General features: G+C 36.4%; 1 protein-coding gene across 1 annotated transcript; it reads right to left on the minus strand.

Annotated features, from left to right (window-relative positions):
- Nucleotides 1-2,502: 2,502 nt before the first annotated feature.
- On the minus strand, nt 2,503-27,448 carry mlxip (MLX interacting protein; the record flags this gene model as incomplete). The annotated part of the gene is made up of 16 exons (XM_016244453.1): nt 2,503-2,939; nt 3,983-4,112; nt 6,720-6,843; nt 7,031-7,158; nt 7,305-7,412; nt 10,759-10,871; nt 10,980-11,097; nt 12,342-12,436; nt 15,775-16,342; nt 20,371-20,465; nt 23,013-23,102; nt 23,189-23,435; nt 26,487-26,528; nt 26,940-27,029; nt 27,150-27,235; nt 27,328-27,448. Coding segments are annotated over 16 exons (2,277 nt in total), but the record flags the coding sequence as incomplete, so codon positions are not given.

A 27,448-nucleotide genomic window follows, 5' to 3' on the forward strand; every position in this document is an offset into this window, starting at 1 on the left:
TTACAAAAAATATCTAATTTTATATTAATTTATTTAGTTCCTTTACCATTACCATAGTGGTCTGGTCTTAATATTTTCCTCAAAACAATAGCCCCCTAATGTTCTAGATATGATTATGGCCTTATTTGGTATAAATAAAAAAGTTAGTTGAAAAAATCACCAGTGTAGAAACAATGATACAAAGAAAGAGAACAGAGTTTTTTTAAAATTAGTATTATTCAATAAAGAAAAAAAGTTTAATTCGTTGTGAAAGTGCATGATAGTCTAGGCTGCCCATGAAAGCTTTTTTTTCCAGTTTACATGTAACAGCCTATAGTTAATATAGCAATATCTACAGTATAAATATCTAGATTTTTTCCCCTTGCAATACAATCTATCTATCTATAGAAAGCTTTAAATTTCTATAAAACGAAATAATTCAAATCAAAAATAAAAACTCTAGAAAGAAAATGCATTTCTCTCTAAAGGCGCGTTCAATGAGGAGATGGCGAGTCAGGATCGTCATCTTCATCTTTGCGACACGGACTAAGAAAACACTAATTTATTAATAAATAATTCAAATATCTCCTTACTATTTCCCCCCGTCACATTCATGGTAATTACTTTTGCTGGGGCATGCGGCACGCTTTAGCCTATTGCGTGCGTTTTTTGCTGTCATGTGCAAGGATATGTTTGCAGGTTCTGCACTGCACATGACCAGTTGACTCACTGTTTGCCTTGGTAATCAAATTAAAACTCTACCAAAATGCAGCTTTTCCCGAAGCATTGGGATCTTTTAGTAACTCCCCACGCTCCAACTTCTCCCTCATGCTTTGTATGGTCAACTTGTATGCTAATATAATCAATTTAGCCTAACAATATTTCATACAGTAGCCTATGTGTGCTCTGCGCGTATATAGGCACAATAAAAGGAGAGAAGCTAAATGAGCCCGAGTCCGACCTGTAAAAAAAAAAAAAAATTGGCCCGAATGGACGCAGCGTGTCGGGACCCGACGGGCTTGCAGGCCTCTATATCCTATACTAATACTAAGAGTATATAGTTCGAATAGCCTACGTGGCTATGTTACGGCTCCCCTTTGAAGCTCTTGTGTTTTCCTCCTTTTCCATCTCTCCAGTCCTATTCTGCACACAGGTGATTGGATGAGTTTTGTTCCCACTTTTGTTGTAGTTAGCTGATATTTGTAAAATAGCTTGTTTTGTTTTTTTTTCTCAGATAAAAGAGTGGTTTCAGTTTAATATGTTGCAGGTTCATTTATTGGTAATAAATAATATTAATGATAATAAAGAAAAAAATATTGGGCTTTTTTTTTTTTAAAGCTGCGGACCCGAGCCCGGCCCGAATGGACGCAGCGTGTCGGGACCCGACGGGCTTGCAGGCCTCTATAGCCTATACTAATACTAAGAGTATATGGTTCGAATAGCCTACGTGGCTATGTTACGGCTCCCCTTTGAAGCTCTTGTGTTTTCCTCCTTTTCCATCTCTCCAGTCCTATTCTGCACACAGGTGATTGGATGAGTTTTGTTCCCACTTTTGTTGTAGTTTGCTGATTTTTGTAAAATAGCTTGTTTTGTTTTTTTTCTCAGATAAAAGAGTGGTTTCAGTTTAATATGTTGCAGGTTCATTTATTGGTAATAAATAATATTAATGATAATAAAGAAAAAAATATTGGGCTTTTTTTTTTTTAAAGCTGCGGTTGCTTATTTGTCTCGTGAGAGTTGGCCACAGTGCTCCATAGTGTGTTCACGTTTTTCCAAACACCAATAATTTTCTTAATCACAATTTTTTTGGTTTCACTCTTTAAAAGTGAAGGCTTAACTCAGGAGATGGCACAACTGTTTGTAAGGTAAAGAGAATTCTGTCTTGACCTGGTTTGCTCATGCAGATTAGTGAAAATATCCAGCTTCTCTTACAAACAACATTTAGTCAAACGCTTCGCATATAAATGAAAGCAAAATCATTTATTACTGGGAACAGATCAGAGTAGCAAAGGCTCATTCAGTTTTTGCAGAAACAAAACAGAGCAAATCAACATTCCAAGCACACAGTGAAAAATAATTTTTAATATGTAACAATAGATGTATGTCCTTACATTTCAGACCTGTGGCCATTTAAGGTGAACTGTAATACTCAGGTGGTTGACATTAAGATATCCTCGAAGGGAAAAAAATAATAAAATGCTATTGAAAGGCCTATTAAATGTTATTAAAAGTTTTTTGATCATTGTATGCCTAAAATAATAGCCTATAGCGCAAAAAAAAAACTATATAGTGTACAACTCACTGGGCTGCTTTCTTCTATAGCTCAAACTTTTCTTCTAGCTTTCTTCAAAGCTCTACTTGATTTAAGGCACAATAAATGTGCCTTATCATAAGAATATAACTATTTGTGGCTGTAGTTCTATTTGTAATTTTAACTCATACTTTTTACATGTCCATGCATCTATCCATGCACTTCAAAAAGCCAGTCTTAATCCTGGTATTTGTTGTGGTGCTGTAGTTTTTGGATGAACTGAGGGTGAGGCTCCAGTAAATATTCAATATAAGGGCACTAATATGGAAGACCCAAATACACGAAAAAACACACCGAGTGGTAAAATCCACAAGCCTAATGAAGTCTAAAAAACACAAAGACATGCCAGCTGTTTGGCTCTCTAGAGACTGCATGTAAACAAGAGAGATTGCATTTCCACCCGTTTGGAGTTAAATGAGTTCAGTGAGTAACAACATAGCAAAGACTTCACCACAGTGTTGCTGTCAAGGCTCCTTGAAGACTAACATGCCTCAACTAATAAAAACTAAAATCACATCGACTTAAAACTATGATCCTGAGGAATGTTTTTTGGGGTTGAGAGCAGCCTTTTTAGCTTCCTCAGGCAAAAGTGAGGGATCGGTCAAGATGGAGGTGCTGGTACAGAGCTGTCGTAATGTCCTGAGTACCACTGGAGGATACAGAAACACACACACACACAGAGAGAGAGAGAGAAAGAGAGAGTCAACATAATACACGGGTACACAATATACAACATCACAATGAACAAACAGTAACCCCAATAGAACATTTCAAACAGACTTGTTAGAATAACAAAAGTTTGTGCATTCGAGACCACCAATACACAAAAATGACATATTTCAATATGTATTTCATATTATCATATTAACATGCTCTTAAGACTTTTACACTTTAAAACTATAATATAAAATATCAATCCATGTTCCAGTTAAAAATGTTTGAAAACATATGGTTTCCCATAGCAATTGCATATACATTGTAGTTTGATGTTTAGCCAAACTGACCTTTGCTGTGAAATATGGACAAAATAATCAAACTGTGATTCTTTAAATGGATACTGTGATTCTGATTTTGTTTTCTCTTATTTAAACATGCTACATTCAAAATTGTATTTCAGTGTACAAGAACACATTTCAGAATGAAATAAAGTAGTACTGTGCTTGATAAATAAAACTGTAATTTCATATCTGTAGAACAGATATGACAAATGACAAATAAATTAACTAAATTCAAATAATAAAAATATGTCTCAAGCGTTGGCACAAGTTTGTAGTATTGTATTTTGGAACTTTGACCATGTTCTAACACAGACATGTGATATATATATATATATATAAACTAAATAACTAAAATAACTTTGGTATGCCTCTCTTCAATTCACCATGAAGCAATTCAAATATTGCTCTCCTAGTAAACACTTTTGATTCACAAATTTTTATCAACATCACAACTACCCTCCCAAGATATTAGGCTGCTGTCACTTTAAGACCTAATGCACATGTATACATATCTGAATTAAAATAAATAAAATCATAGCCTCATTTGGTTTAAAAATTGCATATGCTGATTTTCCCCCCCGATTACCATCAATTGCACAGCCCTACTGTCTATAAAAAAATTAAAAAAAAAGTGTTCTCTTAGTTGCAGTCATCCAGTTGCTGACATTTAATTAAAATGAACTGGAGAACTTACTAGGTCTAAGGACTGGGAGGGCACAGTATCGATCCAGCCACTGCATGGTGGTTTCACACAGCTCTGTGTTGTTGGTGGTAGACACTGTCCCATTAAAGGACTCAAACAGAGGCTGAATAATGACGCTAAACTGAGAGAGAAGTATTAAAGAAAATAGGCTTGTGGAGGAGTCCAATAGCACACAGGAGGCTGAAGAGCAGCAAAAAAATAAATAAAAAAAATCACATTGAAAGAGTTAGAGTGTAAACACTAATTTGGGCAACTGAAAACTGCCCCTATTTGTTAAGGAAAAAAAACATGGGCAGCATTTTGGGGGCCACAGCAAACTCGCTGATGTGTTGACTGGACCCCTCACAAAAAAAACATTTTTTTCAGCTGTAAAATTGTGTATTTTATTATTATTATTACATAATACACTTTTTTATTTTAATAAATTATGAAGAATAAACCAATAAAAAAATAATTATAGTAATAATGCTATTGTATTGTTACAAAACAACAATAATTTTATTTAAAATTAATATGCTAAATATTCATGGCTGGGTTAGGTTTTAAATTTTTTTTTTATTAACGACCCAAACTTATTTTGAGCAACAAACCGTATCAGTGTACTTTGAGGTCAAAATAAATTAAGGTTGTCAATGCTTAATTTAATTAAAAAATGTACAAGTATCCTCATGGGGTGCTTAAAGGTCCCTGAAATGCTTAGAAACACGCAGCGTTACTCTGTGTGTTGACGTCATTTTAACTGAAACAGGAAGACAGGGCGGGACATATCAAGCAGCCCCCGCTTTTTAAAATAGCCAATAACGTTCGTTTATATCACAGCTTGGGCTAGAGCCTAGGGATGGGCGATACCACATTTTTTAAATGTGATACGATACCGATACTTTTTGTTAACAATTTTAACGATACCGATAGTAATTTTAAATGTGTACGTGATTTTTCAAAATAATGTTAATTTAAATATATAAATATATATATTGTTACACTTAAAGGCAAATTACATACACATACTGGCCATTAATAACTCATTTATTAGAAAAGCACATTTAACAACAAATAAAAATGTTTAAACAACCTTCTTACAAAAATATTGATTAAATAACATAACAAATCTTAATAAAATAAACTGCATATTTTTTCACTTATTTCTTATTTTTAAACAGGCAGTTTTTTCTTATTCTTCAACATTCCCTCATGGAGACCTAAAATGTCCTCAGGAAGACAAAATTTATTGGTATTACTATACTTGTGGTAACGTTTTGTCCCAATAACGTAAAGAATACCAGGACACCCCACACAAACACATGCACTTTATATTTATTCTTATTCGCCTAATGGTTACGAAAGAGACAGGGAGTATGGTAAATAAGTTAACTAATGACTGTGCTCTTTGTACCTGGATAGGGTTTGCCTCCCTGAAACCTCTCCTGTAATGTCTTTTGTCGGACAGAGGGAGACTGGGCAGAGGAAGACTGGGCAGCTTGTTTTTGTTCAGCCTCTTTATACGTTTCAGTGTGTGTTGTTTGTAAATGTTTAAAAAGGTTGCTTGTATTGTTGCTGTGTGTGACTCTCTTATCACAAATATTGCATCGTGCAATATTTTTTTCCGCTGTTGAGAAGTAGCACCAGACCACGCTATGTTGTCTGCTTTCTGCCATAGTGCCAATTTGCGTGCAACCGTGCGTGCGTGTTGAGATTGTGAATGGCACGTCGCACTGCGCAGCCGCAGACCGATTGGTGTGTAACATCATACCACCGCGTCCGCGAGAGCTTTTCTTTTTTTTTTTTTATATCATACACATACTGTCCCCGATCGGCCTGCACACACTGCTAAAAACATTTAGTTATGCAGGAATTATTAATATAATTAAGTATCGATACTTTGCAGAAAATATCGATACCACAATAGTAGCCTCTGAGTATCGATATATCGATACTGCAGCATCGATGTGCACATCCCTACTAGAGCCGTTCAGCTCTGTAAAGTTGAGCTCCATAAAGCCGCATTTGACAGGGTATGCCAGCCACAATCTCATCCATATTGCTATAAAATATAGCATTCTGTGTAGAATTCAAATAGCTGATACATTTTGTGGTCTGCGCCGACTCACGCATGTGATCCGCTCCGTGCTATCGTGTCTCTGGATCAGAGCAGTGTGTGTGCGGTGTGGTGGTTAGCGTGACAGCACGAAACCAGACTTCATTTTTTCCTTAATGGAAAGCATATTTACACTTTTGAATCGTTCCTCGTCCCCTATATAGTGCACTACGTGCCATTCACTGTACAGAAAAGTCTAATTCTGTGGACAAGTGACCAATTTCAGCCGTGGCTTCAGCATCTATTTTATAGTGTAGGGGGCGGGCGCTTCGGATTCTAGAGAGTATTTGATTGGACAGAAAGTTTGATGAGAAGCTGAAGTACGATGTGACGTCAAAAAAATCATTGAGCTGTTTTGGCGGAAGTGACGAACTGCAAGCTTTGAATGCTTATATCTTCTAAATGCGAATTTTGTCACTGTTTTGGAGCACACTGCCTTATAGATAACCTTAAGAATAACATATTGATACTAACACCCAAAAAACTTTAATTTTGATTTCATGGGGACTTTAAAGGAAAATAATTTATATCATGTAGTGCAATGGACAAAAAAGTATAACCACTGACTGATGGCTGATTCATATGCCATGTGGCTACAGAATAAAACTAATATGGATAAAGGATAAAGGATACTATCCAGAATTTCCAGTTCTGAAGAGTTCTGTTCTTTACATAGTCGTCAAACTTCTCCCTCATGTGGTCAAAGCGATGGCGTGTGATGGGAACCCCTGTATCAGGAAGCTGTTCCTGGCACAAGCTGCAATAAATAGTGGGCATCTTTAACAGTTCATCTACAGAGGTTACCTGTTTGAAATCATGTATGTTTTTTGAGCTCCCCATCACAGGTATCTGTACACTGAAATAGCCTGGCTAGGAAGCAGCAGTTTTTCCAAATGTAATACTTTAAAATAGTAAAAAAGTCTACTTTATTGCAATAAACATACCTTATAGATATATTAAGCTCCTCAATCTCCTCTCGTAGTCTCTTGGTCTCTTCCTGCATCTGTTGTCTCTCTAGTTGCAGTTTGCCAATGTAGTCGACTGTTTTTTGAAGTGTTGCAGCATTACTAATCTGGAAACCCAGTAGTGGGTGACAAAATAAATAACTTTTGATTATTTAAAATAGTTTCTCTTATTACAATTGTGCAGCGACAACTACAAGTAAGAATCAGGTTGTGATTTCAAGAATCAAGTAAAGTAAGATGAATTCAGATTTACATTTGATTGAGACCTGAGAGTCGGCACAAGATTGCACAATGTCTTGGAGCAGGCATTTATGGTGAATCGCCTCTTCTGCTCAGCAGATATGTGATTCACTCTGCGGCTCTGTGTCAAATCACATGACAAAATTACAAAGACAGAGAGATAAATTGGAAGATATTTGGATATTTCAACATAAAAATTATGATAACCTTGCTCAGTTGGTCAGTTAAGAGAGTTGTTAGTTCCCCCTTATGTCAGTTCCAAAATATAACAGCAGTCAATGGACAAAAACAAATGTGAATTGAGTAAATATTCAATAAATTGTGTTCATTCAATATAAGCAATTTTATGTACACCTCATATTCCATTAATATATTGAGTTAACAATTAGGGCTGCCAAGCAATTAAAATGTTTAATCCTAATAATTATATGATGTGCCAATTAATTAATTAATTGATTGCACATCAATTTGATCTGAGAAATTACCCCAAAAGATAATTTAAAGTCATTATTGTATTAAATGAGAAAAACATTGAATAGACGCTTCAAAAGTAGCTTTAGAAATAAATACTTACATTCAACATAGAATTACACAAACTTTTAAGGCCACAATGTGGTCATAACATTGTTTTTCAGAAGCTGCATCTGAAGTGGCATTTATGTATATTTACACAGACTGTTCAGCGGTGGCATGAATGCATTTACACTGCAATTAGAATTACATAAATAATGCTATGAGAATGGGTTTTAAATGGGCATTAATGTTTTTTTATTCAATATTGAAATATGAAAAAAAAAAAAAAACGGACTGGGGAAAGAAATGCCAGTAAATTACTCAATTAAATTATTTAGTCACTCATTCAACTGATTCGTTTACATGGCTGGTTCATTCAGAAACGAAGCAAATGACTGTCTTTATGAATCGATCACTGAATTATCGACTCACTAGATTTGTTCTGTAACAAAACAGCACTTTGTGTTGCTCGGAAAAGCACAACAGTTCTGCTTTGGCTTTGTTTGGAACTATTTTTGTTGGTGAAATTGAGCAAAAACAGACAATGTTGCATCTAAAATGTAACAATATTGTATAAAACTATTCACTTTTGAAATCATACTGATATTAAAGGGGTCATGACATGAGAATTCAAATTTGCCTTGATCTTTTGGCATATAAGAGGTTTTTGTACCATTAAAGTGCCCCTATTATGGATTTTCGAAAAGTACACCGTGTCTAAACCGGACGCGAGCGGCGTGGCGTGACAAAATACTATAGAACTCATTATAATCAGTGATGCTGTCCACACTGGACACAACACGACACGACAAATCCCTGACAGAAAACTGCTGCTGTGTTCTATTTAAGACGTATTGACACAAATTTCAAATGGTTTTCAGCGGTCGCTTTGTCGCGTCCAGTGTAGAGAGACTTTAGCTGTGGCGGCGTCAACTGGTGTAGACACGGTGTAAGTGAATGAAAACATCCTGCAAAGTTTTAAATCTGAAAGTGCACTGTGTATAAAGTTATTGTCTCTGAAAAGAAAGAGTCGACTCTGAATCATTGAAACGAGTCGTAAAACGAATCCCAAGCCGTTTCATGTTGACGTCAACATGAAACATTAGCATATTGCTCGCCCACTTGTTGGTCTTTTCATGTTGGTCTGAATGAAAATGCAAATTCATTATTTGCCGCTAGGTGCTGCTTTTGGAGCGGTAAAAATAGCGGTTTCCCCTGTAATGGCTGTAAACAAAGCAGCACTGCGCTCACAAACGCTGCTTTATCAGGCATTACAGGCATGATGAAATGAAAATGAGACCAATCAGACCAATCACCGAAGATTAGCGTCACGCAAAGGAGGGGTTTGGAAAAACGAATCGTTTGGGAGTCGTTGAGCAAATAAGGTAAAAATAAATGCATATTATAAGACAATGAAAGTGTTTTTTGACCTTGCATGCATGTCAACCTGTTGTTGGGGACTCCCAAAACCAAAATATGACCCTTTCATTACCCATAACCATAACATTCTCCTCATTATAAACAAAGCATTTATTTAATGAAGCTCCAAAAACAGCTCGTTTTGGATCTGAGGTGCAAGCTGACGTCAACCAGGCACAAACATTTGCATAAACGCTGCCTACAGAGCAATGCATCAACAAATAGTCTACACTGGATACAGTCAGGGCCGTCCTTTGAGCGGTGCAACTGCTGCACCGGGCCCGCGGCAAACGGACTGAGGGGGAAGGAATGTGTTTGTGAACAGAGCTAGGGGGACCCGCTTAACTACCTCACACCAGGCCCCGTGTCAGCTAAGGATGGCCCTGGATACAGTATACAGATGTGCGTTTGCTTTCTGACAACAGTACACATGCTTGAGTGTGTCGTCAGGACAAATGGGTGAAAGATCGTTCACTTTTATGCGTTTGGTTTAAACAGCTCGTTCGCATCTTTGTACACATATCAGAATGATCCCAGCGTGAGGAACAAGTTGATAGTTTATTTTTAATGGCATCCTGGATTGTGTCAGAGGATTGAAGAGTATTTTGTTTTGTAAACGAGGCACAGTGTCATGGAGAGATCACAAAGAAACATTTGTTGAAAGATAAAGAGGTACTAGATCTGACCACAGCTGAATCACAAACCGAAAGTAAATTATTTCATAATGCTTTGTCTGGAAATAACTGTTTTATTCTTGATCATGTTGTCAAAACACTCACATGCAATAGTGAGGGGGTGCTGATACTGTTTCCTTTGCAATGACGTTAGCCAATCATAACAGTGGACGATTATTGAGAAGCCTTAAAGGACCCGCCCCTCAAAAACAGGTTGTTTCACACAGAGGGTCAGAATGAGGGTTGAAAATCATAATTTTCCCACATTTATTTATTTATTTTTTGTGCAAAAAACTTAATTAACATAAGTAAACCTCAAGGAACATTTAAAATAAAAATCCATGTTATGGCCCATTTAAGGAAATAACAGCACTCTTGTGATATTTCTTAACTATATCCTATGATATAAAAATAAGACAAAAACATATAGGCCTACAGGGGAATTTTTGCCCACATTTCTTAAATTTTAGGGGCATATAACCGCATTCTCATAGGCTACTTCACGCAGTCAGTCTGCATCGATGTAAGATGGCATACAGGTCTGGGCCAGAGCGGAATATGTTAAATGTGTTGATAATTTTAACTTGTTATTTTATTCCATGATTAATCACACAAAATTAATGCATTAAATCGACAACCCTAGCATTATATCAGCCATTCAGTACTCTGCGATTATCATAAGCCTTTAAAAATTCATTATCAGTGGACCATTAGTTGCAATAAATATACATCAAATAAGTATTTAGATTTGCACTCTGATTTGACAGATGCAAATTAACCGTTTGCATTTCTGAATAGACTAATAAATATAGACCAATACATTTGGAAACCATAATAGAGTGTAATATCATAAACCATTACCTGACTGGCTTCATTTTTGCCCATGCCTGCACTGGGGTTGAGAGGTGACTGGGGGCTTGGTACCTGTTCTGCTCCCAATGGTGAACCTTGACCTGAGACTCGACCATCATGTACTAAAGAAAAGGAGAAAAAAAGCTCTCTCACAATCCTAGATTCAGTGAAACACAAGTAAAATAAAAACAAAGCAATTTCAGCATAAATTTAAGGTGGCTGGATCTAACCTGTACTTGCTGACTGCACTGATGTCTTGTTGGATATAGTGGTGGTAGTTTCTTCTTTGGGTATGATTAGTTGCGGCGACTTCTGTGTCTGAGGGAGAATATGAAAACCAGCAGAACCCTGCAAGGCAGTGGGATTTTTTTTAAAAGTAATTATGCATTGCTTGGGGCAAATGGAATGATTATTTACCAGGGTTGAGCAGAATTCAAAATGTAGTAATTGGCTCCCTTTTAATTAATGAATCAGAAATGTAACCAATTACACTCGATGGGATGCTGAATTGGAATTATAGGAATTTACTGAATTACAATTTACTGTATTTTTGATCAAATAAATGCAGCCTTGTGGAACATAATTGACATAATAAATTTAAAAAATGTAGAACATAATAAATTGGCAAATCTCACAGATCTCAAACTTATGAATGGCAGTCTATTCTTAAAAAAAACTATTATATTATTATTATTATTAATAAAAATAATCATCATTGTTTATTATAACGATGGTTTAATTAATTTACACTGAAAATTTAAAGGGGTCCTATTATGCTCTTTTAGAAAGTCTTGATTTTGTTTTGGGGGGTGTACTAGAACAGGCTCTCATACTAGTTTGTTCGAAAAACACATTATTTTTCACATAATTTACATTATTACAACACCTCTCTCCCCAGTCTGGCATGAACGGCTTGAATAGTTCCTGTATCAAATGAAGGCCCGCCTTCTGAAATACGACGTGCTGTGATTGGTTAGCTGGGCCAGTGTGTGTTGAGATTGGCAGCACTCAGTGCCTGGTCGGGAAATGTCACGCCCCTTTACCATAGCCGCCTGTCAGCTTCAGTGTAAATATTGCGCCAAAATCAAATCAATTTGAGCGCGATTTAAACCCGGATGATTGTAACCACTCTAAGTTCGTCTGCCTTGGGAAAGCTAGCGTGTCTCCGACATTGTGATAACACTCGTTGCCTTCTCTAGTGCAATATGCGTTGTAGTCCAAACGAGTCATTCGTTGTAGTTTTTGAAAAGTGATTTCTGTTAAATAAAATATCTCCTTTTGAATTGGACTTTGAGCTTTGTAACTTCGCAGATCTTTTTTTGCTCAAACAGCAACATTACAGACTAACTAAAGTTGAAAAAGTGAAAAAGCATAATAGGACCCCTTTAATAAAATTACTAAAAGCCATTATATTCCATTTCTGTTTTCTTACGTTCAAATCTTAATTACAATTCAGCGTCCTTTTTGCTACCTCAATTCAAATGTACGAATTGGAATTTAAGTTTCTCTCAAATGAATTCTGAATGGTACACAACCCTTTTATACAAACAATTATTGCAAACAGGATAGGACATAAAGGACGAAAGGCTTACACAAGGAATACTGGAGGAGGCAATGACCATACCAGTGGTGGGGACAACATCAGAGTTGTGAGGGGACGGAGTGACAATGACAGCACTGGTGGGACCTGGGAATGGTTATGATGGGAGATGTATATGATGAGAACAAACTTCAGCAGTGACAATGCTGTCGATTTTAAGCCTTCTACAAGTCTTCTGGATGACTGCCAAGCAGGTTAAAACAGTTACAATTAATCTTCATTTAAGCATTAACATTCATTTTCTTTGAAAGGAAATAAATGTAAACAGACTTTTGTGCAATTTGTGTGGATGACACTTACAGGTTAATGCAACAGCGCTCTGTACTGGTTCACGCACACAAAAAAACACAACAGATTCTGTTACTTTCACACTGCATTATAATTTTTTATAATGTCTTCTGGTTAAAAACTGTAAAATTACAAGCATCCTCTGTGATGGTTCACATTTGATTGCTTTTCATTGAAATAACTTTCTTATTTTTTTTTTCTTATCAGTTATGTACATTAGGATTTCATGTTTGAATTTATGCTGTTAAATTAAGGTTTACTGCATTGTGTATTTACCTCAGCATGTGGAAAAGCTACTTACGGTGAACTGTGATCGCTTTGATTTTAACTGTGTTTATGGTGGCTGTCAGTATATTACAGGGATGTCACGGTGAGAATGACAATGCTGTCGATTTTAAGCCTTCTACAAGTCTTCTGGATGACTGCCAAGCAGGTTAAAACAGTTACAATTAATCTTCATTTAAGCATTAACATTCATTTTCTTTGAAAGGAAATAAATGTAAACAGACTTTTGTGCAATTTGTGTGGATGACACTTACAGGTTAATGCAACAGCGCTCTGTACTGGTTCACGCACACAAAAAAACACAACAGATTCTGTTACTTTCACACTGCATTATAATTTTTTATAATGTCTTCTGGTTAAAAACTGTAAAATTACAAGCATCCTCTGTGATGGTTCACATTTGATTGCTTTTCATTGAAATAACTTTCTTATTTTTTTTTCTTATCAGTTATGTACATTAGGATTTCATGTTTGAATTTATGCTGTTAAATTAAGGTTTACTGCATTGTGTATTTACCTCAGCATGTGGAAAAGCTACTTACGGTGAACTGTGATCGCTTTGTAATTTTGCCACTGATTAATATACTTGTGACAACAGCAGTATTGCTGCACATTTTGCCATTGACGTTAAAGGCACAATATGTAAGTTTTCGTCGCTAGAGGGCACATATTAAAAACAAACAAGAAACAAAGGCGTAGTTTGATGACGCCGTGACTGAGTGTGGAATCATGGGAGTTGTCGTCTTCATCCCCACAGCCGATGCAATCCAATGGGACTTGGGCAGAAATCATGTTAATTGATGAGCTAATGTATTAAAGACTTATTAAGGTCACTGTAGTATGAAGCAGGGTGGGGCTAAAAGTCGTGGAAGTGATTGCTAATGAAGGACGAGCGCGATACACGGCTCGATAGCAGCAGAGCTTTTATTATGCCACAGTCGACTGCTTCTGCTTCTTCCGGTCATGCGTATGTGGGGTAAAATAGCGCCATTTTATACTAGATACATTTGAGTGTATTGAAAGTTCCGTTATAATGCTACTCTGTGCGTCCGTCACCTGTCTAATAAAATGCATAACATATTATAGTCTTTGAGGTTTCCATGTTTCAACATAATAAAACCGGAAAAATCGAAGGGTTATGACGTCATTGGCAGGCGACGCAATGACACTATGGACACGGTCCGTTACACTAGTTAAAATTGATTATTTCTCTGTATTTAAACATTCTTCAAAACATTTGGGATAACGCAAGTACACAAGTCAGCAAAATATATAACACTGTTCTAGTGGTTTTGGGATATTTTAATAAAGAAATCTTACATATTGTGCCTTTAAGGGACTGTAGAGCTTACTTTGAATACTTGAAAATGGTGGGTTAAACAAGCCACAAAAAGTATTCGTTTTAATGAAAGACACAGCAACAATAAAAGAAACAAAAGAAAAATTCACTTGAATTAAATGTAGAAATATTGTCTCATTTATAATTGTCAGTTTATTATTGTAACATCTGTTGTCCAACTGAAGTAAATAGTTATTTCTATGAAAAAAGCAAAACAATGGGTGGTGTGATGTGAACATGTATTCAGGGGTGCAACGGATCACAAAACTCATGGTTCTGATCATATTACAGTGGGATATGTTTTTGGATCAGCAAACAAGAAATAAATAAATGGGGACGGGGGAGTGGGGTAACTTTGCTCTTAACTTAACTCTCATTACTTAAAGAAAACTGAAAGTACGTTTTTGATACAACAAAAACTACTACCCTAACTAACAAATTTAAAGCATGATTAATGGAAGGTGACCGGTCAATAATAAAACAATAATAAATACACAAACTACAAGCACAGATAAATATAATAGAACAAAGTTACAGATAACATAAGATCTAACAGTAGTATTTGGGTACAGAAATGTAATAAGTGTAAAATTACACTGCATAGTGTTTACTGTGTAAAATAATATAGATTAATCTTTTTGTTTGTTTGTTTAACAAATGACAGACAGCAGCAGGCATGTACAGACTCATACACATCTGATTTCTGTGTTTACACACACTTTACTTAAGCCATTACCGACTGTGTTTACTAGAATACTTTTTTAGAATACTTTTAGGGATGCGCCGATCCGATATTCATATCGGGTATCGTCTCCGATACTTCCATTTTTCTTGGATCGGGTATCGGTCAGAGAGGGCCGATCCAAATCCGATAATTTTATTTAATTTTTTTTCGATTGTGTGAATTATTCTGTGTTACTTCTGAAGCCATACGATAGCTTAATGGGAGCTAGATATGAATATTTAAGTCCTTACATTAAAGTTCACACAAACTCTTTTCTCCGCTGTGGCTGTCAGTCATTCGTTCAGCCTTTAAACCCTGCAATTGAATGATTTAAAATTGCTTGAATGTTTAAACTGGCAAGACTTAAAACCATGTACAAATGATAAACTTTCACTCTACGATGGTTAAACTTTGCAACTAATTAAGCGAATCGCATGCATGCCAAACCATGCGGCCTGGTCCGTATGGATCATGGATCAACTGCGATCCATTACACCACAAAATGTAATTGATGTATGGAGTGAACACCAGTAACACAGACTACAGCCTAAGCCTATTGTATTATACATTTGGTATATTAACATTTTTAGTTAATGAAATTGCTAAAATAATACAGTTTTCAACCTGTTAAACTTACATTTTCAATTTAAATCTTTAAAACTTAATGTTGCTACTAGTTCTAGCAACCACAGCCGCCCTTTTTTTTTTTTTTTACTTTTTCATCATGTTTTTTTTTTTACAGTGCAGCATCAGCATGTTACAAAATCTGCTTTGAGGAGAGACACAAACCTGTGAGTATGAGTTGAGATGGCGGCAGCGGATTGGCCGGGACAATCGGTCTCTGTGGATGTCTGGCCTTTTTCCTAGAGACAGTGGGCAGAATGGATTTGGGCAAGGCAAAGTTGACTGGCTGTGAGTTGAGTGAGGTGGAGGTTGAGGCTGCAGGCTGTGGAGATGGTGGAGCGGGCAGCTCAAAGCTTGTTCTGTGACTGAAGATAGAGGCTGCATCAGTGGGAGTTACTGTGGAAGGGGCAGTGTGCGTTATTACGGATGGAGGAGGGATGCTTGGGACGGGCTGGGGGACTGTAGTAACTGCAGAAACACCTCCACACTGGAGAGATTGTGGGGCTGGTGGGAGAGGAGGAGCTGGTGGTGGCAGGAGTGATGGGACAGAGGGGGTCACTTTCTCTGGGAAAAGTGGCATGTAGGTTTGTGGGTAGGATGGGCCAACAGCGTTACCATTGTCCTGGCTGGAGACTGAGAGGTGGCTGGGCAAAGGAGCAGAGGGGATGAGGCGGTAGTCCAGTGGCACAGAGGGAAGCTCTGTGGAGAGCGGCATGGATGACAGCAAAGGAGCCTAACAAACAACAGATACGAATATCAGCACACTCTAACAGAGACATCAGGCTCTTTCCTGCCTTTCTAGTGGCCATATAATTATCTGAGAAAAACAAATACTAAATCTCACAAGTAGGAATAGACAGTATAGTAAATATTTGCAATACGTTTGCTATTGTGGTAGAAGATACAATACATTAATACATATTAACACTATAAAGCTTACTGTATCATATTTGATATGCAAATTTCAAAGGCCTCTAAATTATGTTCAAATCTTTGCTGAAAAAACTGTTTTACATAATCTACTACATGCTTTCTGTCGTCTGATTGATATTTTATACATTTTCAGCAAGTAAAAGGTATTACAGCATAATTGTAAAAACGTCCACCTTAAGGTAGAGGTTAAAGTGTCTCCTTGCTGAGGAATTTTTACTAATTTCTAATCAATTATTTTTGTGTACATTTATAAGTTATTAGGGAGAACTTGCACAATTGGTGGCTGACTAAATACTTTTTATCCCCACTGTAAATGCAAGATTAACTTTCGTTTTAGGTTTACTTGATTTGTATGGATAATCAAATAAGATCAGGCTTTTGAGGAAAGTTTATTTATTCATTTCTGCTTTGATTATAAAACTAAGCAATTCAATATTATCTTGTATTATTGGGAGATTTTGCAAGAGAACTGATATCTACATGTATTTTACTTAACTAGTCTGCTATACTGGTATAAATATTGCATTGATTTACTTTACAGGCCATCAGAATTTTATATTACTGTTTGGCCATATAAATATCAGCAACTGCACCAAATTGCATATTTTTGCTCACTCTGGGTCTCTGAATATTTTTTCCCCTCCTTGAATACGAGCTTTACATTCTCCTTTATTATACACTATAAGACATAAAAGCGTAATGTATCAAATGTCAAACTATTTACAAACATTTTTTTAATTTAAGTATTTTATCTAAATGTTAAATAAACTGTTCCATTAAAAAAAAGTTCCAAAGAGCATGAAAAGAGTGTGACAAAGGGTGTTAAAATATAAGCCTGTGGTGACATTTCTGCATTATGTTGCTTCTTGCAAAATTTTCAAAGTGAAATGCCCAGTGAATGGGGCTAAAAGCACATTCAGTTTTGTCTGAAACAGGTGAACATGGCAAACTTTCTTTTTCATTGGTTGTTGTAAATAGTGGCAGTTTGGATATGAAATGTCTGGTGAATTGCACTATAGGTCAATGCAAGGTCAATGGTTAATTCTTTCAAATTTAACTCACGTTTGAAAATAATGTACCAGCTACCATAACTGAGTGTAAATAAATGTAAATGTGAGGTAAAAACGTATTTGCTGAAGCAACCATGCCATTTTACTTTGCTTCTACAAGTGTTCAAGCTCATTTGTTGTGACTCATTTGGACTTTATCAGGTGAGCTACTGAGCAAGTTTACAATGTCAGAAAATTCACACATATTGAGCTGGTTATGTGATACAAACATCAAAGAGTGGTAAAAGTGTTTTAAAGTTTTATTACCACTAGTATACCTTTCAGCTGGACACTGCAGTAAATGTAAATGCAGTAAAACTCCAATACACTTTTGGAGTTTAGCAGAAATGTAGATAAAGGCATGTTTTTTCAGTGAGCCTATGTTGAATTTAATGCACTCATTACATTTTCTAGCATTCATAGCAAAATAATTACTTGCGTTACACAAATGTTCCAAAGTTTACCCACACTTACTACTGTGTGTCAATACCTGGATGATCAATAGCTATATTTTTGTGATAGTTATTCACGAATCCCTTCTTTGTCCTAAGCAGTTAAACTCTGGCTGGCTTTTAATAAATCATGTTGCTTTCTTAAGCATCAATAAATGTTTTAAAATGGGATCAAATATGAAAGAAGATGCTGGAAAAACAAAGAAAGTGCAGGACCTGGAGGACTTTTCTCAAGGACACTGCACAGTTGTATTTTGTGTAAATTCAGTTTAGTTTATTCATAGTAAAAATTGTATTCTTTATATTGGTGTAATACCTAACAATGGTTCTTCCAACTAGAGGCTGGCATATTTTCGGGAATCCCACGGAATGGGAAACAAAATCACGTGATTGGGATGGGACAGGAAAAATGTCAGCGGGAGTGTGTGCCAGTAGGGCTGGGCGATATGGCGATATTATCGTATATCGACGATGTCTCGTAAGTATCGCGATGTCGATGTCAACAGTCAGGTAACAGACGATTATCGGCATTATCGGGAAAAAATTACAAATGATAAACCTAGTAAGTAGTAAAAAAATATTTTATATAGCCCCATAGTCACCATACAGGTCTTTTTGCATGCAAGAATTAAATAATTAGGAGGGTTGGGCATCAAAAAGCTATTCCAATTTCGGAAATCAGATCAGATGCATAAGGTCAGGAATCAAATTACTTGTTATAAAATTATACATTTCGATTCTGCTTCTCGATTTCTGTATGCGCTTTGGGTGCTTTCACACCTGTAGATCGATTGCTTTGTTCCGAAACAGGGATTACAATTATTACAATTTACGTAGACGATATTATCGGATATCACAATATTTTTAAAGCCGGTTATAGATAAGATATTTTTGACATATCGCCCAGCTCTAGGTGGGACCGGAAATCGTAATAACACTATGATACCCAACTTTATACACAAATAAACCTTTTATATAACTAAACTATAAACTGCATATTTTAATTTTGAACTCCATTCTAGTTGCCCTGTCTCTTTATGCTCTCCTCCTGTTTGCTTTGGTGTGGCTAGTTAAGTGAACGACATAAGCAGTCCATGACGGACAGATCGTTAACGGCTGGTCCGTGTGGTAATATAGTGTACATCGGGCAGGACATCCAAACGCCGGCCCACCTATCATTCATCGACCTCAAATATGCCTTTTCATCTGAAAGATGTATGTAGTAACAACTTTACATGGCCGCTCAATCTAATGTTAACCTAGAGAAATGTGCGCTATAGAAGTGTCTGCGTGGAAGCTGAACAGCAGCTCGCTCACTGCGGGACAAAGCGATGCGCCGGTGCGCTCACTTGTTCTTAAAATACTCCATAAGTTTTGGTCATACAGATAAAAGTAATACACCTTTCGAATCTGTAAAGACTCTACGTTTATTTCTGTGCACTCAGAATAACAACGAAATATTGCGCTTCTGTAAAATAATTCAAGCAAGCAGGATGCGCTTTCTGCCGTCTCGGTCATGTGAACTTGAGCAAGTAACTTCGAAATTCCATTTATGATAAATATATTTATTGAGAGTGAAATGTCTACTTTCAAATGAAAAAAATTCAAATAGAAAACGTGTGTGTAAGCATGGATGATTTACATGAAATTTAATGTGTGTGCAATGCACACTGTGCATTGTTTAAGCTGGCTTTCAGTTCAATAAAATAACAAAAAAATACATTTTGGATTTTTATTCAACTAAAGTGGGCATGATGTGATCTGTACTGTATTTTTTACTGTAACAGAGATTCCGTCCGAAAACACAACACGGGAGTGGGAGTCATTCTTCTGGGATTGGGACGGGATGGGATTTTCCCCCAGTTTTTTCGTGGGATTGGGACAGGATGGGATTTTTTTTTGTGGGAGTCGGAGAGGAGAGGTTTGAAAATCCACTCCCGTGTCACCCTCTACTTCCAACTGGGGGAAAAAACATTATATTAAGTTACTTTAAAATAAATAGTTTTTTTTGTTTTGCCATATACAACCCCAGCCCTACTGTCCAGTTCTCATAGCAAGCATACTAAACTCGTCTTTCTTCAAACAGACCTTTGTTTCTTTTGCTTAAAAATTGTGTTAATTCGAGACCTTTGTGCAACTCATTGTGTCTGATTATACTATGCACAAATGTTCAGTTATAACAATATGCAATCATTACACTCACATGGTTGAGTTTTAGAATTATCACGAAGCAACTGTGCATTTGTGGAGGAGGACAGAAAGTACTTACAAAACAGGGCCAACTACATCCCTAAAAAAATTTGTGAATCCAGGGACAGGATTGTTACCTGTGTTTGGGAGCTGCTGCTGGTTAAGGGAGTGACGGATGGGGAAGTGGGGGAAGTGGAGGGGAAGGCTGGCTGGCGCAGGGTGTGAAACAAATCTAGTTACAAAAAAAAGAGAGAAAGTAAAACAAAATGTTTGATCCAGTGTGTTAACTCTTGAATTACTCTGACAGATTCAGTGAATTTGTTGTACATTAATTGAATTTCGGACCAATTTATGATATTGTCATGTTCCACAAAATGGTTTGATTGATTCAATAATTCAAAATCAACAGCTAAAAGAGTGAATTAGTCACAAATTAGACACCAAAAAAAAACAGTAATATTGCGAAATTACCACAATTTAAAATATATATTTTTCCATTTTAAAATGTAATTTATTCCTGTGATGCGAAGCTGAATTTTCAGCATTATTACTTTAGACTTCATTGTCACATGATCGTTCAGAAATCATTTTAATATGCTGATTTGGCTCTGCCATCACTTTATATTTTAAAATATATTCAAAAAGAAAAGTTATGTTAAACTATGATTATATTTCACAAAATTACTGTTTTTACTGTATTTTTCTTTAAATAAATGCAGAATCATCGATCACAAGAGTCTTCTTTCAAAGAAATTACAAAAAATTCTTAATTATTCCAAACAACTATGGCAACACTTTAGATGAGGAAACACATTCACTATTAACAAAGACTTTTCCCCTCAGATAGACAATCACCTATTGCACCTTTAAGTTTAGGTATGGGTAGGGCTCCAGACAAAAAAAATTGAGTAAGGAGCCATTGGCTCCTATAAAAAATAACTTAGGCACCAAATTATTTTTTTAGGTGCCACAGAATAAACGTGTTTTATTTATTTTATTATTATTTTTTTTTTTACATTTTAACATTTCAATCATACTGTCATGTGTTTGTCTAATTTTTTCTTGACTTTATCAGCGTTTTAATCCATCTTGCAGATGACATGGGAACTAAGGTTCACTTAAAGTGGGAACTAAATATCTTTTCCAACTTGAAATATACAGTCACAAAGAATTGTTCATTACACAGAATCTGTACCAATATCATGGACCATAAGCATCACTTGGCCACTGAGTGTAGTTTGGGCTCCTCCTCAATGCATCCTGTAAATGTTGTCATACACTCTTAAAAACAAAGGTGCTTCACAATGCCATAGAAGAACTTTTTTTGTCTAAATGGTTTCATAAAGAACGTTTAACATCTGAAGAACCTTCACGTTTCACAAAAGGTTCTTTGTGGTGAAAGAAGGTTCTTCAGATCATAAAAAGCTAAGAAAGAGATGGTTCTTTAAAGAACCTTTGACTGAATGGTTCTTTGTGGAACCAAAAATGGTTCTGTGAAGAACCTTTTAAGCACCTTTATTTTTAAGATTGTATGTCTTTCACACTTTCAGTCTGTTTTTCTTAATTAGTAAAATGCAATTTTATAGAAGGAGTTGAATCATGACAGGTTAAGTAAAAATATTAATATGCAATAGTGCATAAATATAGCAAAATGCTCCTCTTTATAGTTATTTTTCTAGCTGACTGATTAGCTTATGGACACCGACTGGTTATTCTGAGGTAAATGTAAATTACGTTGCAATGTTTACAAGCTCTACACATTTTCTGCAGTTTGAAACACTGAATGAGCTTTTACATGAGACATTTCAGTAAGTTGTACTGTAGGCTCTCTTATAAAATAGCCTACCTTTTGATGTTAATTCGTGTTCATTATGTACTATAGTAGTAAAGAGAAATATTAAATGGGTTCACTTGCCGCTTGAACTGAGGCGCTAAGGCAATCACACCTGCCACATTAAAGAGCGCCAAAACTGTATTTATTGTATGAATTTCGTTATGAATTTGGAATAATTTTAAAGCTGGTACTTTGTTTATTAAAAAGTAACAAAGCACAAAGCTTTTTGCGATTACTGGACGGCAAGTGCGCTTCAAATAATATGAAGTTCACCCATTAACAGAACACAGCATATAGACTAAGATCTTGATAAGAAGCCATATTAGTAATGATTATAAACGAGAATTGTTAACGATATTGCCAATATCCACACAGCTGACAGCTTTACCTGTTGTACAGTAGTTTGTTCAAGTTGTGCACGAAATAGATACTGCTTTTCTGCACTTTCACTTTGCACGTCTCCATTATTTCGATCTCTCTCGCGCTGTACAACTGAGCTGCGTTTAGCAGGTGTGCGACAATGCTGCTGTGCGGCAGAGATGAGGACTGTTTGAAACTCTTTTTTTCCACTAAAAATTTGATGCGCATCGTCTCAGTTTAAAAAGCATTACATGCTAATTTTAAAGTTATAACGTAAATATATATATCCAGTGGCGACCTCAGCAAAAACTTCACTCGTAAATTAATATTTTTGGTTGCACCGTCTACCGTTTTAATCGCAGTCTGGAGCCCTGGGTAGGTTTAAAGGGATCTAACATGGTCATGTAGCATAAAGCATAATATGTACTTTATAAGTACAAATAAACAGCCAATATGCTACTAATGTGCACGCAAATAAGCAACTAGTTAATAGTGAATAGTGAATCTAAAGTGTTACCCAAAAACTCATTTTGTCAACAAGTCAATCCCTAATTTGCCAATTAACAAGAGTAAATGTGCTTGTACCTTGCAGAGGCTCAAAAGTGTCCATGAAGTCCAGATTGGGTTGCAGTGGGATGAGGCCAGGCTGGATCATATCTGCATTACCTGCATGGGCTAAGAGGACAGCGAGGCTTATAGACAGTTTATCTTACTCTCGAATAAACATGTTAACAAGGCAGACTTCGATTGTCATTTCTCACCAATCTCCCTCGGATTGGGCCATGCTACAGGTTGATGAGAGGCCAGTGTGGAAAAGAGTGTGTCTGAGAACTCAGACATGAGCACATCCATGTCGAAGAGCGAGTCCATCTCCATTGGAACAGGTGAATCACAACTCTTGTGGGATCTACAACGGCCTCCCACACTGACATCCTCATCCTGGCACAAGAGGACACGGCAGGTGTCTGGACACACTTCCCCAAAGAGTGAAAACTGTTCCTCTGCCCCCTTCGGAGGTCAAAATGCAACAAGAAGGCCAGGTCAACAGACACACTCAAGGTTCATGCAAAGATAAATGCAAGCATCCAGCATGTGTGCTAGCATATGCACTAGCAGTCAAAATGTATTTGAACCGGTTCTTTTTAGTGCACTACATGAACCAGTTCACCAAATCGGACCGAACCAACTGAAACAGTTCTCGGCTTGAGCAGCAAAGATCTACAAGTTACTCAATCAAAACTTTTCGGATGTCTGACAGCCAGTCTGACTCAAAATGAGCCAAAACATACCAGCATATATGATCCTATGAGGAATGAACTCTTTTAGCTCTCCAGCTCCTCCAATAGTCACTGAACTGAGGAAAGAGTTCCAAAAGAGAAAAGAGTTCCAAAGAGCCGCTGATATGTGCATGTGAGTATACACTTGAATGAAGGGGCGAAATGAAAGTTTTTGTGGTTTCTCATGGTTTATGTAAAAGGGGGAGTTGATTAAAGAGCAGGTCATATGGGTTTTTGAAAAATATCTCTTTTGCAGTTTATAACGTAGTATAAATGAAAGTTTTCTTAAATGAAAACAATCTGCAAAGTTGTTAATCAAAAAAGTGCATGATAAATAAAGATATTGTCTCTTAAAAGAGAGTCGATTCTTAATCGCCTTAACGAGTCGACATATTTTCGAATCTTTTGCCAGACGTCACTGTATACGTCACTGGGTAACACATTTGCATAATCCCCACCTGCCCGCGAAATACAAACAGAGTCTGACCTGCCCACAAACACTTCCGCTAGTTAGTGTGTTCACATCATGTTGAGAAGACGCTGTGTTCAAAGATACCACAGAACCACAATTCGAACCTTTTGTTGTGTGCATGTCATTTTTTACCAAGGACTGCTTCTCTAATCTTGGTTTTTATCTTCTTTGGCTTCTAATCTTCTTTATTTGGACTAAAAAGCTCTCCGAACCACAACCTGTAAGTACAATTGATACATTTCAAAATATCAAGTTTTTGTGCTAATATGTGATGTACACCTAGTGCAGCATTAGGTTTCCAGGTAAAGCACGATTAATGTAGAGCATTAGGTTTCCAGGTAAAGCTCGATTAATGTAGACTGACATGTTCAGATTACTTAATTTAATAATAAAGAATGTAGTGTAGCGCACAGACTTCGAGTAAATTAACAGCAAATTTTCATTTTTGGGAGAACTATCCCTTTAAAATTCCTTTTGATCTAAAGGCTAAACCAGGGTTTTCCAAACTTTTTTGTCAGCTGAACGCCTTGAAGAGATTTCACATTAATATTAAGAGAATTAAGGATACATTTGTGGTTCTCTGATGTTGATTATTAGTCACATGACATTTATTTAAAAATGATACAGGGCTGCTCGATTTGGCCAAAAAATTATATTGTGAATATTTTGTCAAGCACTGCAATTTGAACTAATTTGACTTTTTTTTTTCATATGAAAATGTCTCATATTTCTACTGCGGAGACATCCAGACACAAAGAACAACAGACTCCTATACTCCTAAAGGGAAGTTACTTTTTAAGGGTGTTCACACTTGGGTTCAATATTTACAAGAACCAACTAACACTAGAAGGTACAATACAATAATTATGTTTTACATTCTCCGATCAAACCCTCAAGTTTTAAATCCTTGCACATTTTCAGCAGACTATTGGCCAAATGCTGTAATCTTCAATGCACAAAAATGCTGGAAAATGATGCTAATGTGAATGTAAATAAAGTGAACACAGCGCGCATTGCATTTCCTAATGCACATTAAACTCACAGCGCTTGCAGAGATGGAGTTTGTGAGAAGCAGCATTTATACCCTGGGTTAAACCACAGGCAGTGTATACCCAAATCAAGTGAAAGCTGATTTATTTTCAAAATAAAAACCTGTGTGTCCCAAAACCTAAGCTTTAAGTATTTGTGTGGGTAGCTGTGTCTAATATCCTCTTCCAGCTCATGACAAACATCTTCAATGCATTCTTGTCATTCACTACAGGCTTAAACAGATTTTGGAACTGCCATTTGGCTGTAAATAAAACTGACTTCATTCCACATCACTAGCCAGCCATTCGTGATCATCCATGATCTGGCTCTGGGTCTTTCTCTATATAATTTACTAAGTAAATATAAACTATAACTCTCTATATAATATATATAACTCTCTCTATATAATATAACTCTATAAAATAAAGTTAATGCAAACTGCTGTCTTTCAAAAGTTTATAATAAAAATTAATCTTAAGACAGTACAGAGTAGGGCTGCACGATAAATCGCATGCGATATTTAATGCGCATCTTGTCAGTAATCAGCGGTAAATCTCCATCACGTGTGGGCTTTCACATGGAGCAGCATTTACTACACAGAGCCGTTGTTCACTGACAAGCTGCGCAAAACATGCGCAAAATATGATCGTGGTTTTGCGCAGCTTGTCAGTGAATAACGGCTCTGTGTAGTTAATGCTGCTCCATGTGAAAGCCTACACGTGATGGAGATTTACTGCTGATTACAGAAGCGGCTTTACTGACAAGATGCGCGTTAAATATCGCATGCAATTTATCGTGCAGCCCTAGAACAGAGAGTTTATACCTTTCCGTCACAGTCTTGTTTTCATTTGTGTAAAATTAAACAATCTACCCTGACTAAACTCTATTAGGCAGTGCTGATCTCTTTATAGGAATAAATTACAAACTGCAAATAACAGGAAAGAGATAAAAGAAAAAAAAACTCAAGAGCATGCCATTACACTTACATGCTAATTTACTAACTATACTTCAACTTTATAGTGAAGAAAAATACATCCTTTTAAAATTACCTTGAGGTTTTGCGCAGCTTGTCAGTGAACAACGGCTCTGTGTAGTTAATGCTGCTCCATGTGAAAGCCTACACGTGATGGAGATTTACTGCTGATTACAGAAGCGGCTGCAAATAACAGGAAAGAGATAAAAGAAAAAAAAAACTCAAGAGCATGCCATTACACTTACATGCTAATTTACTAACTATACTTCAACTTTATAGTGAAGAAAAATACATCCTTTTAAAATTACCTTGAGAAGGCTGGACAGGTCTTCATCTTTGTGCTTCTGTAACTATTAATAGAATTTAAACAGTACTTTATAAATATCAACTTGGTTATACAGTACTGTTAAAGTTTAATGTAGAGAGCAAATCAACTTACTCTTTTCTTGAAATATGTTCTCCATTTATGATATTCTCTGATGACAATTTCAATTCTCCTTTTCCAGTACTTTCCTTCTGTTGCTATTGCCTAGGTAACAGAAAAACAAAGTACACAAAAAATTAACTATCTGAACTAACTAAAAAAACAGGAATGAAAGTTTAGACATTCAGATCTAAAGATGAAAAAAAAAAATGACACACCAAAAAGACTCACCTCTGTTGGTCGATGTACTCCTGAGTCCATATTGCCATCCAAAGGAGTGACAAAATGGCAAACAGGGTTCTGCCTCTTCTCTACATCTTCAGGAAAGACAACTTACTCTTTTCTTGAAATATGTTCTCCATTTATGATATTCTCTGATGACAATTTCAATTCTCCTTTTCCAGTACTTTCCTTCTGTTGCTATTGCCTAGATAACAGAAAAACAAAGTACACAAAAAATGAACTATCTCCAAGAAAAAAACAGGAATGAAAGTTTAGACATTCAGATCTAAAGATGAAAAAAAAATGACACACCAAAAAGACTCACCTCTGTTGGTCGATGTACTCCTGAGTCCATATTGCCATCCAAAGGAGTGACAAAATGGCAAACAGGGTTCTGCCTCTTCTCTACATCTTCAGGAAAGCGCGGCATTGCAGATGGAAATTAACAATCTCATATGTTTTACCATTTCTGAGTGGTATGTGTGTTTAATTACTGGACTTACATTGTATATACCAGGCTCTCCAAATAGCGTTGTTGAGGCGAATCTTGTCTCTCCACAGCAGCTTGAGGCCTTTGAAATTCTTCCATTTTGGTGACACCAACCTTCCACTTATGCAAACAAA

The sequence above is a fragment of the Sinocyclocheilus grahami genome, unplaced genomic scaffold (assembly GCF_001515645.1).
Source record: "Sinocyclocheilus grahami isolate Dianchi unplaced genomic scaffold, SAMN03320097.WGS_v1.1 scaffold720.1, whole genome shotgun sequence".
Lineage (NCBI taxonomy): Eukaryota > Metazoa > Chordata > Actinopteri > Cypriniformes > Cyprinidae > Sinocyclocheilus > Sinocyclocheilus grahami.